This window comes from Lepidochelys olivacea (genome assembly GCF_965140295.1).
Source record: "Lepidochelys olivacea isolate rLepOli2 genome assembly, chromosome: 2".
Taxonomy (NCBI): domain Eukaryota; kingdom Metazoa; phylum Chordata; order Testudines; family Cheloniidae; genus Lepidochelys; species Lepidochelys olivacea.
In genome coordinates this window covers 211,430,732-211,445,627 of record NC_140412.1, presented here as the reverse complement: position 1 = coordinate 211,445,627, position 14,896 = coordinate 211,430,732, and the positions used below count along the sequence as shown (strand labels likewise).

Below are 14,896 nucleotides of genomic sequence, written 5' to 3'. Positions count from 1 at the left end.
AGAAAATTCTTTCCAAAAACTGAGAGTTTTCTTTAGTGGTAGTATTGTGTAAGATAAGAGAAAATATTTTAAAGGATTCATTCAAAATGTCATCTTTTCCTCTGAGAATAAATTCTTTTTGACTAGAACAGGAGACAGTTAACTTCTGGAAAGCATCAAGACTGATGATTTTGTCTATATAGCATTGACCTGGAAGCTCAGCCATTCAGACTAATAAATCAGGCAATTTATATTTAATCATTAACTAACTCCCAAGCTGAACAGCTGTTCAAAATTAGAAATGGGTCACCCCGGCCAGGATGACATTACAGGCAATCTATAATGCATTAGAATAAAATTATAGTGATTTTTAACTGTCTGGAAATTTATTACACTCCGTGTTCCAACTCTTAAACCCTTGTTAGCCAATGTCACTAGTGATTTATGGTTCTTGGGTAGTATGGTAAAATTACTGAAGATTTAAATAGACTATCATTCTATGTTTAGTAAATCTTCAAATTTCAAAGCTATTTTGGAAGATGAGGTGGGTGCACTTTGTTTATGACTTACCAACCAGTGACAACAAGGAAGGAGAATGGATAAATCTAAAAGCCCTCTTGTACATTAATGGATTTATTGTCTGGTTGACTTAAGTTAATGATTTAAGAAAGAATCTAATAGGGTCTAAAAAAGGTACTGGATATCTAAAATACTTCAAAATGAAGGTGCTTGATTACAGAAGTAATTGTTAGTGCTTTAAACAAAAACAGTCCTTACTCTCACCATTTGTTGGACATCTCTTATGCATGAGAACACATTTAAAATTAAGCACCATCACACGTATCAAGTTGCATTTCGTGAGTTTGCACCAGGAGGCTTAAATGCTCACACAATTAAGAATTGTGGTTTGGGTAAAGATACTTCCGTTATCTTTGTGGATAATTGGGATACACGTTGTTACTCCTGAGGACATTCTGTGCACGATAGTTTAAAATTCTACGAATTGTATTTGTCAAATAAATGTGGAGGCTCCAGCATGGCATTGGGGAGCACAGGCCACTGGCTGCCCAGAGGTGGGAGATCACTGTGCAGCTCCCCTCTCCCGCTATGGGACACAGACTAAGCAGTGAGGCTGCACACAACCCTGACTCAGCGCAAGGACTGGGACTGCCCCAGAAACACCCCAGGGCCCTTCTCCTCTGTACCAGGTGCACCAGGTGTGGGCAGGCAGACTCAGCAAGGCAGTATCCAAGTGTGGAGGGACTTAGTGTGAGGAGATCCAGGTGTGGGTTGAGAGGGTTATGTGTGGGGCAATCTGGGTGCAAGCGGCTCAGTGGGGGATCTGGGTGCAGGAGGGATCTGGATGCACAGGGGCTTCTTAGGGGGTTCCGGGTGCAACTGTAATGGAAGTCTGCTGTGGGGGCCAGGTGAAGGTGGTTGGGGCTAAGCAGAAGGGGTCTGGGTGGAGGGGGTTGGTGGGGGGGGTTCCAGATGCTGGGGAAGTGGGGCTCACTGAGGTGGGGATCTAGGTGCATCTGGTTGGGGCTTGGTGGAGTGGGGATCCGGGTGTGGGTGGCTTGTCATGTGATCCAGGTGCAGGGGGAGTGGGGCTCATCGGGGGTTCCGAGTGCAGGGGTGAGGCTCGTCAGGAGGGTATGGATATGAGGGGGTCTGGATCCATGGGGATTGGGTGGATGGGGGAACAGCTCCCTGTACAGGGATCCCTCCCCTGCATCTGAGGAGTGATGGGCACAGGTAATTGCGGGTGGGGGACTTTGCAGAGCTTCCTGCAGCTGGGGAGAAATCTAGGGGTGAGTCTGATGCTGTGCAAGGAAGAGGAAGTCTCATCCTCCCCAGCCCAGACGGAGCTAGCAGCTGAGCCCGGCGCAGTGTAGGAGCCACCAGCCAGGTCTTCCCCAGTCGTGTCCCCTGACCCACAGCGATTTACCTCTCTGCCGGCTGTCCTGGGCACCCAAAACATACTGCTGGGGAGGGTCACATGACTGCTCTTGTGGCTTCCCTTTGCTTCCCCATCAGAAAGTCATTTTTCTACAAGGAAGTAAAAAAAAATCTGCAGGGGATATAATTTCTGTGCATGTGCAGTAGCACAGAATTCCTCCAGGAGTAGGACACATGTTAAATCAGAGGTTTTGGAATTTCTCTTTTTGGGAGTCTTGTTCATACACAGTGAAATGATTAATTTGAAATATGTTACTTTTCTGCTGTGTGACTATCACTGTCGCTTGTGTTGATCACACCATGAAAGGGACTGAAAAACTAGAAAACGACATGTATTGTGTATTTTTTCTAGTTTTCTTCAGTCAACAAAATTAAATTTTATGTTGGAGGCGGTGGGGAGAGCCCTTATCAAGTTGGCCTACAATGTGCTTCCCTGCACTCATGCTGGCAACTGCTGCATGGGGTCTGTTTGCTCATTGTGGGATAATCTTTTGAGGTCTCCTGGATATCTGCTGCCTTTCATGCAGGTAAACAAGTTTCAGAATAACATATGGCCACCTCACTAGTGCCACTGATATTCCTGAGAGAGGCGGAAATATTCCTATGGATGTATTTGTACAGATATTTCAGATCTGCAAAAAGGTACATAAATGTATAGCAGTGTCTAATATTTTACAGGATATATCTTTGTCATTCAGAATTCTGCCACAATTAAATACATGTATTTACCTCCATCTCTGATATGTTGAAAATATTCTTTAATTTTCCATATTAATATCCTTAATCATAGTATACAAAAGTAGTTACTGAACATCTTTCAGAATTTAGGCCAAATCTATGCTTTCAGTAACCTTTGGGACCCGATGCTGCTGCCAGTTCCCTCAATCGGAATTCCATACACAGAACAGTTTCAGGGACAGCATGCCAAGTGCTTTAAAATACATTTTTATAATGTGTTATATATTTTGATTGGAAAGCAGATAGAGCCAATTTTTAAAATCTATTTTTAAAAATATTTATTTTGATATATTTAAAGTGCCTATTCCAGTGGCTCTAGATGCTTTAACAGCTTTTAAATACACAATAAACTGTCTGCATAAGCCACTTAGGGTAAAATAATAATTGCCTATACTTCTCCTAATAATAACCCCCCGACACTAACCGCACAAGATCTCTCCAAAACATCCCAAAATGTGGGACTGAAAAAAAGATGTGCTTTGCAGAAATCCAGACGCTGCAAAAATAAGAACATGAAGTAGAGCAAGATCCGATATCAAAGAACCTCTTATTGTGAATGCCCTACCACCAGCCCTTCTCCCTTACAAACCATTAAGTTGTTAGTATGAGTACTTCAGCTGATTGCATCTTTGGTGGTATCCCATGAGGAGAGAGTCAATCTCTTAGCTAGTCATGTTTAAAACTATTCAGATTTTTCCCCTAGCTATTCCTTTCAAGTATCTGGCCCTCATTATAATGTTTTCCAACAAATACAGTGAAGTTGGAGAAAAAGAGTTTATGACCCCAAATCATTCAGTAAAATCTCCATGACTCATGATGGGTGAGTCAAGCAAGTCAAAATAAGTATGAAACTTCTTTAACCAAAACTTGAACAAAAATTGTTATGTTTTTGTTGAGGGTCAAACAGTTGACTTTTTCCCCTTACTATTCTTCATTTCTGGCTAGAAGCAATGAAATACCGCATGAAACATTATTATCAGAGTATACGTGGCCCAACCAGAAGCAAAAATTACTGGAAATGTGGTGAAAGAGAGAGACAAAAAAACCAAGCAAGCATATTTTTTCAATAATTCCGTCCTAATGTTGCAGACCCAGAAGTTGCCAGTAGCCACAAAAAAGTATGAGACAGACAAGGTGGGTGAGATAATATTTATTAGACCAACTTCTGCTGGTGGAGGGGACAAGTTTTTGAGCTTCACAGAGCTCTTCCTGCAGTCTGGAGAAGGTAACCAGAGTGTCGTAGCTAAATACAAAGTGGGGCAGATTGTTAAGCATAAAGGGCTCACATGTTCTAAGAGACCACTTATAAACGAAGTGGGCACTTAACCCCTCTGCAGTCGTGGGATGATGGAGGGTTAATAGGCAGTGGAGTGTGTTACAAATTCTTGCACTGATAAAACCAGTGACGGTTAAGTCCATGATTTTTAGTGTCCAGCAGAGTTAGGAATGTAAGTGTCCAGGCATATCTTTTGAAGGTGTTGTGCAGGTTTCCTTTGAGGACAAGGACTGATAGGTCATATATGGAGTGAACTCTGTGAAAAGTTGTCACCAACAGGTAAGAGTGTTTTTGTCTTTTATCGTTTGTGTGAGTTCACTGTTAACCTCCCTCAGAACGCCATTCTTGTCACCATGGATGTCACCTTCCTATACACCAACATCCCTCACCATGACATTAAATGTCTACAAGACAATGAATAACACTCTGATATCCATTGTAAACACATCACCAAACTCATCCATTTCACCCTTACCTACAACAACTCTACATTTAACAACAAACATTTTGCTTAAAACATGGGAACAGCAAAGAGTACCAGGATAGCTCTCCAGTATGCCAGCCTCTTCATGGGCCACCTCAAGGAGGAATTTTTTCAAAATGCAATGTGAAATATATGGTATACCTGAGATACACTGATTATATTTTCATCTTCTGGACAGATGACCTAAATTCCCTCATAGATTTCCACCACAACTTCAGCAACCACCACCCATCCATCAGATTCTCTCTAGAGCATTCCCTCACTGTCATGTTCCTGGACACCACAATCCACTTCAAAAATAGAACCCAACAGACAGCTATATACAAGAAACCCATGGATCACCAAGCTTATCTCTACAGTAGCCATCCCATCAAGAAATCTGTTATCTACAGCCAGGATCACAGATGTCACAGAATATGCTCCAAAGAAAATTTCCAGAATACACGTTAACACTCTTAAAACTGCCTTCACCAGATAAGGACACTCCACCACAAAAGTAGATTGCATTATGGAACGGGCCACCCAAATACCTCGAGAGAAACTGTTTCAACACAGTTTAAAAAAAACAACAAACCACTGTCCACACACCCCAAGTTGTCATCTATCACTCAAAGCATACAGAATTTCATCCATTAAATACAATCCATACTCGATGGGGACCGCATACTGAAAAAGATCTTTTCCAAGCCTCCTTTTCTGGCCTTCAAACACAACCCACCAACCTTGCCAAACTCATTATCAGAAGCAAGCTCCCCTCAGACCAGGAAACACAAACCCAAAACAGCACCAGACCCTTCCAGAACAACAGATGCAAAACCTGCAGCCATATCTGGACTCATAGACTCATAGATATTAAGGTCAGAAGGGACCATTATGATCATGTAGTCTGACTTCCTGCACAATGCAGGCCACAGAATCTCATTCGCCCACTCCTGCAATAAACCTCTCACCTATGTTTGAGCTATTGAAGTCCTCAAATCATGGTTTAAAGACTTCAAGGTGCAGAGAATCCTCCAGCAAGTGACCCCGTGCCCCATGCTTCAGAGGAAGGCGAAAAACCCCCAGGGCCTCTTCCAATCTGTCCTGGAGGAAAATTCCTTCCAGAACCCAAATATGGCGATCAGCTGAACCCTGAGCATGTGGGCAAGATTCACTAGCCAGATACCCAGGAAAGAATTCTCTATAGTAACTCAGATCCCACCCCATCTAACATCCCATCACAGGCCATTGGGCCTATTTACCATGAATAGTTAAAGATCAATTAATTGCCAAAATCATGTTATCCCATCATACCATCTCCTCCATAAACTTATCGAGTTTAATCTTGAAGCCAGATAGGTGTTTTGCCTCCACTGTTATATCATCTCCCACAACACACCTTTCAAGATCCATGGGTCCTACACATTCCATATCATATCCCAGCATGTGATTTACCTCATCTAGTGCATCAAATGCCCCAACAACTATGTGGGTGAAACCAGACTATCCCTATACTCTCGAATTAATTCTCACAAAAAATGATAAAAGACAAAAGCACCTTATGGCCTGTGAGTGAACACTGTTCACAAAATGATCATTCCATATCTGACTTCTCAGTCCTTTTCCTGAAAGGAAACCGGTGCAACACCTTCAAGAGATATGCCTGAGAACTTAAATTCATAACTCTGTTAGACACTAAAAATCATGGACATAACAGAGACCCTGGTTTTATGGGTCATTGCAACAATTTGTAACACACTTTTGCTACCTATTAATCCTCTTTCCTCCTATGACTGCAGAGGTGTTAAGTGCCCACTTCATTTATAAGTGGTCTCTTAGAACATGTGAACCCTTTATGCTTAACAATCTGTACCGCCTTGTATTTAGCTGTGATATTCTGGTTACTGTCTCTAGACCTGAGGAAGAGCTCTGTGAAGCTCAAGAGCTTGTCCGCTCCACCTAGAGAAATTGGTCTAATAAAAGCTTTTACCTCACCCGCCTTGTCTCTTTAATAATAGGGATCAACACGGCTATAACAAAATTGAAAACAAAAAATATGGATTGTTATTTTGAACCAAACTTCTAAATCTTTGAAGTTCATCCTGTGATGGGTTCGATCACAGAAACCCCCTTGGGACTGTCACCTGAGGTGCTGAGACTACCTCTGAGCCCTTTTTCTCTGCCAGCATGGGCCTCTAGAACCCTGCCTTGTTGAGCCAGACACACCAGTCTGCTCCAACACAGACCAAGGGTCTGAACCACGCGCCCCAAAGCTGCAGACTTAACTCAAAACAGCTTAAGAAGTGCTCCTGTATCCAGCACCCAGACACCCAGCTCCCAATGGGATCCAAACCCCAAATGAATCCGTTTTACTCTGTATAAAGCTTATACAGGGTAAACTCATAAATTGTCTGCCCTCAAAAGCACTGATTAGAGAGAGATGCACAGCTGTTTGCTCCCCCAGATATTACTTACTGTGGGTTAAATAATAAGCAAAAGTGATTTTATTAAGTGTAAAAAGTAGGATTTAAGTGCTTTCAAGTAATAACCGACAGAACAAAGTAAGTTACCAAGCAAAATAAAACAAAACACGCAAGTCTAAGCCTAATACATTAAGAAACTGATTACAGATAAAATCTCACCCTCAGAGATGTTCCAATAAGCTTCTTTCACAGACTGGACTCCTTTCTAGTCTGGGCCCAATCCTTTCCCCTGTTACAGTTCTTGGTAGCTCTAGTTCAGGTGGTAACTAGGGGATTTCTTATGACTGGAACCCCCTTTGTTCTATTCCACCCCCTTTTATAGCTTTGGCATAAGGCGGGAATCTTTTGTCTCTGTTGTGTCCCCACCCCTCCTTCTAAATGGAAAAGCACCCGGTTTAAGATGGATTCCAGTACCAGCTGACATGGTCACTGTCCTGTGAGACCCCAAGCCTTCATCCTTCCTGGCCTGACTCACAGGAGGGCTTGCAAGTAAACAGAGCCATTTACAACCAATTGTCCTAGTTGATGGGAGCCATCAAGATTCCAAACCACCATTAATGGCCCACACTTTGTATAATTACAGTAGGACCTCAGAGTTATATTTCATATTTCTAGTTTCAGGTACAAGAATGATACATGTATACAAATAGGATGACCACACTCAGTAGATTATAAGCTTTGTAATGATACCATACAAGAGACCTTTTGCATGAAGCATATTCCAGTTACATTATATTCACTCTCATTAGCATATTTTCACAAAATCATTTGGAGTCACACATCCATCACTGATATTGTGCATTTCCTTACACCAAATTATTGTGCTTCTATACATTTTTAAGTTATTTTGAGGTTGACTCTTCTACCAACTCTGAGTTTAAAGAGGCAGTTAATAATATATCTGTCCATGAAATGTTATAATTTTGTATTTTAGGCTGAAAAAATTCGTTGGAGACAGTCTATTAAACATTTTGAAGCTCAAGAAAAGACACTGTGTGGTGACGTCCTGTTAATGGCAGCTTTTGTGTCCTACGTTGGATCTTTTACAAAACAATATCGTCAGGAACTGGTGGAACATATGTGGATTCCTTTCCTTAAATCACAAAAGGTAAAACTTATTGTACAAAATGTTGGCCCATACTGGAAGCTCAAGTCCATTAGCTTCTCTGTAGTTCAGAATGTAAAAGTACAATTCTGCTTTTAAAAGTTGACTATAAAATGTCTTTGTGGAGCTCAGTGTTTGTCTTTCAATGGCTTTGTATCAGATTTTCTCAGAGTACAAGTAAAATATTGTTTTCTCTAACTGTAAGGCTTGCATACTCTACTTGGAGTCTGAATGCAAGTGAGTTTCTTTCTCTTTTACGCATCTTCATTCTGTAGGCCAAATTATGTCCTCCGCTACTCCAGTGCAATAGCATTTGTTGTTGATGGGGATGTGTAAAGATCAAATTCCATTTAACTTTCAGATTCCAGGAGAATTTTGAAATGGCTTTCATTATATTGATTATTGCAACATCCTCCTCTCTGACCTCCCGAACACACCCATCAATTCAAAATGCAGCCACTAAACTCATTTCTCTTGCCTGTTGATTTTATCATGTAACACTGTAACATGACATGTACCATGTAACTTCTTTGAATCCATCTATTGGCTTTCCATTCAATATATCAAATTTAAGCTTCTTGTCACCAATTTCAAAACTCAGTCACTCTGCCCACTCCCTTGTGAAGTTTTGTGTTACCTTCCCCCCACAACCCTTCTGCTCTGTGAGTGAATGCTCCCAACCTCTGTGTATTTCTTAATCTACTCGTACAGTCCTCATCACTGTAACATTTCAGCACCTCCCAATTATTACTGTATTTTATCCTCAAAACAGCCCTGGGAAGAAAGGAAGTATTATCGTCCCTATTTTCAAATGGGGAGCTGACGCAAAAGGGTTGGTTAACTGGTGTGCCGAAGGCCACACGAGAAGTATGTGGCTAAACTGAATTTAATCCAGGTCTCCTGAGTTCACCAAGTCCTGTGCTGTATCAACTGGACCATCCTTCTTCCCTCATCCATTTGTGTGTCAGATTCTCACACAATCACCTCTGTGACCAATATGACCTTCCTGATCTTTTTTGCAGGACCCATTTCTGCCTTGCAGCCTCTAGTTAACTTCTGTGTAAATTACCTATTGTTATTTCTTGCCCCCCGACTCTCCTTACTTCTTAGTCTTTAGACTGTGTGCTCCTTGGAGAAGGGACTACCCTTAACTCTTAGCACATTGTGATCACTATCTTAAATTAATAATAATAATTTCTCTAATACACTCTCTAAATACTGGTATTGCTAGTCAAATCAGCTCTTTTACTGAGTGGCAATTGCCAAGATTGATTGTCTCAGTTTTTGCAAAAAGAAAAGGAGTACTTGTGGCACCTTAGAGACTAACCAATTTATTTGAGCATGAGCTAGCTCACGGAAGCTCATGCTCAAATAAATTGGTTAGTCTCTAAGGTGCCACAAGTACTCCTTTTCTTTTTGCAAAGACAGACTAACACAGCTGTTACTCTGAAACCTGTCTCAGTTTTGACATGTTCCCCATGCAGAGAGAGAAATGTGGTTAATTACTTGTTTTAAAAACACCAGGTGCTAGCTAAAAGCTCTTCTTTATGAAAAGTAGGAGATACAGTGATGCAGTCTTAGTTTTGTACAGGTTTGGGACACTAGATAAAGTTACATATTAAAATAATACCTTGCTTTGTAAGAACAAACCACCATCACCACCACAATGCTATGTCTGCTTCCAAACAAGTTTATTTCAACGCTTGAAACTGACTATACTATTTGTCATGTTTTACTTCATGAAATTGATGGCTATGCGATTAGAATCAGGGTTTAGGCAATGTTAAAGAAATACATCCCTTGCCATAGTTCAGTAATAGTCTTACCCAACAACAAAATTGTTGCCACAGCAACTAAACTGGAGATTATCTAATCTATCTCATCTAAATTGGGGAATAAGAATAACCTAGAGAATTATAGTCAGTTTAACTGTGGTACCCAGAAAGATAATGGAGCAAATAACCAAACAATCAATTTGTAAACACCTAGAAGATAATAAAGTGATAAGTAACAGTCAACATGTATTTATCAAGAACAAATCATGTCAAACCAACCTAATATTCTTCTTTGACAGGGTAACAAACCTTGTGGTTAGGGGGAAGCAGCAGATGTGATATATCTCGACTTTAGTAAAGCTTTTGATACTCTCTCACATGACCCTCTCATAAACAAACTAGGGAAATATAGCCTAGACAAACCTACTGCAAGGTGGATGCACAACAGGTTGGAAAACTGTACTCAGAGAGTAGTTATCAATGGTTCACAGTCAAGTTGGAAGGGCATATCAAGTGGGTTACAGCATGAATCTGTCCTGAGACTGGTTCTATTCAGTGTCTTCAACAATGATTTGGATAATGGCATAGCGAGTATACTTATAAAGTTTTTGGATGATACTAAGCTGGGAGGGGTTGCAAGCTCTTTGGAGGGCAGGATTAGTATTCAAAAACTTGACAAACTGGAGAAATGGTTTGAAATAAATAGGTTGAAATTCAATAAGGAGAAATGCAAAGTACTACACTTAGGAAGGAATAATCAATTGCACAAATAAAAAATGGGAAATGACTTCCTGGGAAGGAGTACTGCAGAAAAGGATTTGCGGGTTACAGTGGATCATAAACTGAATCTCAGTCAACAGTGTAACACTGTTGCAAAAAAAAAAGTGAACATCATTCTGGGGTACTGTGTCCAGTTCTGGGGAAGATGTGTACAGATTGGAGACAGTCCAGAGGAGAGCAACAAATATCATTAAAGATTGAGAAAACATGTCCTGTGAAGGAAAGATTGGGGGCAGGGGGAAAAAGGGTTTGTTTAGTCTGGAGAAGAGAAGACTGAAGGGGGACAGAACAGTCTTCAAGTATGTGAAAGGTTGTTATATAAAGGCAGGTGATAAATTGTTCTCCTTAGCCGCTGAGGACAGGACAAGAAGTAATGGGTTTAAATTGCAGCCAGGGAGATTTAGATTAGACATTAGGAAAAACTCCCTAACTGTAAGGGTAGTTAAGCACTGGAACTAACTACTTAGGGAAGTTGTGGAATCTCCATCATTGAAGGTTTTTAAGAACAGTATAAATAAGCATCTGGCAGGGATGGCTTAGAAAACACTTAGTCTTGCCTCAGTGCAGAGAACTGGACTAGATGAACTCTCAAGATCCCTTCCAATCCTACATTTCTATGATATGGTACATTCCTTTTAGTGCTACAGATTGTGCAAATCTGGTTGACCATAAAACATCATTTCCTGTAAACATTAATTCAATACTTAGACTCGTGTGTGTAACCCTTCTGCCCGTCAGAGTTGGCAGCAACAAGGGCCGGGTTCAATATCTAGGGGTTCCATTCCAATAACACAATGCAAACCGGCTCGAGCCCCCACCCAGTGACCTGGGACAAATATATACCACCCCCGCTGGGCGCCTCCAAGGGGCAATACTTCCCCTCTCGCAAGCACATAGTCTGAGTGTAGCAAAAGTCTTTTAATAACAGAGAGAAACAATGTGGCATTATGTTGGGGAAACACCACCAACCGGATTCATAACACAACCTATGAGCAAAAACAACCCCACCCCAGGCAAATTGGGGCATGCCCTTTTCCCTTTGGTTCTTGAGTCCAGCAACCCCAAAAGTCCAATGCCCCAAAAGTCTCTGTCCCTGGTCAGGGCAGCCCCAGAGTTCGAAAGTTTATCGGCGGAGCTTTACCTCCCAACCTGGGTGGAAATGGGACGGGGGTAAGAGGCACCTTACGTGATCTGAAGCTGACCGCCCCATAGCTCCATAGCGGCGCTCCGCTCCGCTCCGCCAGCCGCCCCACAAAACTCCTTCGCGCAGCTGCGCTCCGCTCCACCAGCCGCCCCACGAACTCCTTCGCTCAGCTGCGCTCCGCTCCACCAGCCGCCCCACGAACTCCTTCGCTCAGCTGCGCTCCGCTCCACCAGCCGCCCCACGAACTCCTTCGCTCAGCTGCGCTCCGCTCCGCCAGCCGCCCCACGAACTCCTTCGCTCAGCTGCGCTCCGCTCCGCCAGCCGCCCCACGAACTCCTTCGCTCAGCTGCGCTCCGCTCCGCCAGCCGCCCCACGAACTCCTTCGCTCAGCTGCGCTCCGCTCCGCCAGCCGCCCCACGAACTCCTTCGCTCAGCTCCACGGCCCACAAGCAGCTCCTGCCATCCACACACTGCTCCGTGTCGAACTGCTTCACCCGCCGTCCCGCAAACTGCTCCACAATATATCTTCAGGCTCCCCCACTACTTAACACAACACTCAGTGATTTCAGCTCTTAGGTGAATTCAGCTTATAGTAGGGGAGCCCCAGTGCTGGTGCACTGTCAGCCCAAAGTGAGCTCAGCAGCCTATAATTAGACTTCTAATGAAATCAAAATTAGCTCTGATATTCCACAGTGGAGAGAGGAGGAAGTGCAATCAGTATGTAAGGCCCTCACCAAGGGGCCCATGCCACCAAGTATTAATACTTGTCCCCAGCCTCTCTCCATTCACACAGTTTTGGAACCCATGACCCTTGCCTAGCGAGTGCTACTTAGATGATGGTGAATCCCTCCATCGTAACAAAAGGCCACGTACAGTTCCAAGCACAGTTCCCATAATCAGGGTAATAACAATTTATTCTTCCTGCCCCAATAACAGAGACACTGGGGATCCCACAGCAGCCAAAGTGACCATTTGGGCAGCTATGGTCTCATTCTAGGCATGGTGGGTGTGCCTATGCAAATGAGATCGGCCCCTGAAGTTCTTTTCCACAACTTGCCCCACCTCACCACCAGATGTCAGGGTGGAGCTCATCCTGACACTGCTTACATGTGCATGTGTGTGTGTTGGGTGGGGAGGAATAATTTGTCCCCCTTCCCAAAAACAGTGTTAAGTTTTGGAATTCAGTTCCAGCTGCTACTTTCCAGAAATAAAAACCTAGGGTGAAATCCTCACACTATTGAAATCAATGGGAGTTTTGCCATTGACTTCCATGAGGCCAATATTTCACTCTTATAGAGGAAAGTTCCGGTATCCCATCATCAGTCCTCACACCCATAGAGTATACTACCTATTTCCTTAAAACACTTGCTTTTTTTAAAAATTCTTCCCCTCTTGCATGTGCATCTCCATCCCCTACCTTCATGCTTCATGACTGAAGATTTTAATTTCTTTTAAAGCACACAGAAGCATGATAACACTTAGGATAAGTATGACTATCTGATGGCTCTTTGGCTTGTGCGAAATGAGTTGGAGGTGGCAGTGCAGTTCCCAGTCAGTTGGCTCTAATTGGTGAGATTTTGGCTGTCTTTGCAGAGAAGCAATAGCAATGGAGATTGCCCTATCCTGTGATTTATGTAGGTGACCTCTTTATCACATAGCTGAAGCACATTAGCAAAGTGGTGCAAGAAGCCTGTTATGCTGCTATCCATATTATGTACCTTTTCTGTAAAGAATGAGCTTTATTCTCCAGAATTACCAGTTCAATGCCATTCATGAGCGCTGAATTTGTCGTCCTCTTTAAGTGTTAAAAGCTATATACACTGCAAACTATATACACATATGCTGTTTACTTGATTTAATAAATCCTAAAGAAAATATTTATGAAGTTTCTAGAATGAAAAGAAAACATCATTTAAAAAGTACCACGGTAAACTATAGGATTATCTGCTTTGCATTATATATACTGTTTATTTTGGCATCTCATAGTCCACAGGAGACTTACTTTCTTTATATATATAATAAATCTCTAATTACATTGGGTCCCATTATTTTGTACATCACACTGCGTCTTGTCTTGCTACTTTACAACCTTGCTGGATTATTATATTTCACTCTGATTCAAAGGTTCCTATTCCAATAACTGAAGGCCTGGACCTGATTGCCATGTTGACTGATGATGCTACGATTGCAGCATGGAATAACGAAGGACTGCCCGGTGATAGAATGTCAACAGAAAATGCCACTATTCTAACAAACTGTGAGCGCTGGCCTCTGATGATAGATCCCCAGCAACAGGGAATTAAATGGATAAAGAATAAATATGGAACTGACCTTAAAGTCATACGTCTAGGGCAGAAAGGGTATGTGTGCGCACTGAAGAATTAGCTCTCGTATTTACTTCTATAAATATCCCCTAATTTTAAGAAGGACTTGGTGTGTGTTGTAATGTATTTACTTGTAGATTTGAAATATTATAGTACTGCTGCTTATTTATCCATAGTAGCATTTCTCATTTTAAAAGCTCTGCTTGAAAAAGGCACTTTCTGCTGTACTGTTTTCAAGTGCTAAAGAGGGAATAAAGTTAATGTGGGAGGTGCATTGCACATGAGAGCAAATTGGTTTTCCCATAAATAGGGTGCTAAAAGCAAAGGCTTTGTTTAGTTTCCTGATTATTGGACATTTATATAGTACAATGTAGTGTATAGGATAATGGCATATATGTACCTAATACAGAGTGAGAAACTCAGTCTAGTGGTATTACACAGAAAACTGCATTCAGTAACAGATTTTCTAAGACTTTTTGAATTCTGGCAGCTAAGTTTGAATGGAATTAAGTTTAGGTTCTATGGAATGGGTCTGTTTTTATCTCCTGTCATGCTGACTTTGATTTATTTAGGGGATTGTGGTCCGTTTTGAACTGAATGTTACTTTCTCTGCTGCAGTAAAATATCTTTGAAAACTACCACATCTCTCTTAATAACTTTCAAAACCTTTTAAAGACTATCATACTAGAAGAGGCTAGCTTAGTTTATTTTATTGAAATCCAGATACAACAGATAGTTACATAGCAGAGTACAGTAAATGGTCTCAATAATGCTTCATTTTTAAACGCTTTGAACAATTTAGGTCCTGTCTGCCTCCCTGAACTCATTTTTTTGTACTTTTTCCCACTTGGCCCTTTCTTCTTTTGCTTT

The 14,896-nt window shown here is 41.9% G+C and overlaps 1 protein-coding gene across 1 annotated transcript in view; it reads left to right on the top strand.

Annotated features, from left to right (window-relative positions):
* Positions 1 to 14,896, top strand: part of DNAH11 (dynein axonemal heavy chain 11) — a 299,590-nt gene that overhangs the window by 232,873 nt on the left and 51,821 nt on the right. Inside the window, exons 63-64 of the mRNA XM_084618686.1 lie at positions 7,833 to 8,006; positions 13,827 to 14,062. Of these exons, the coding sequence (XP_084474812.1) occupies positions 7,833 to 8,006; positions 13,827 to 14,062 (410 nt within the window). The remainder of the gene's footprint in view (positions 1 to 7,832; positions 8,007 to 13,826; positions 14,063 to 14,896) is intronic.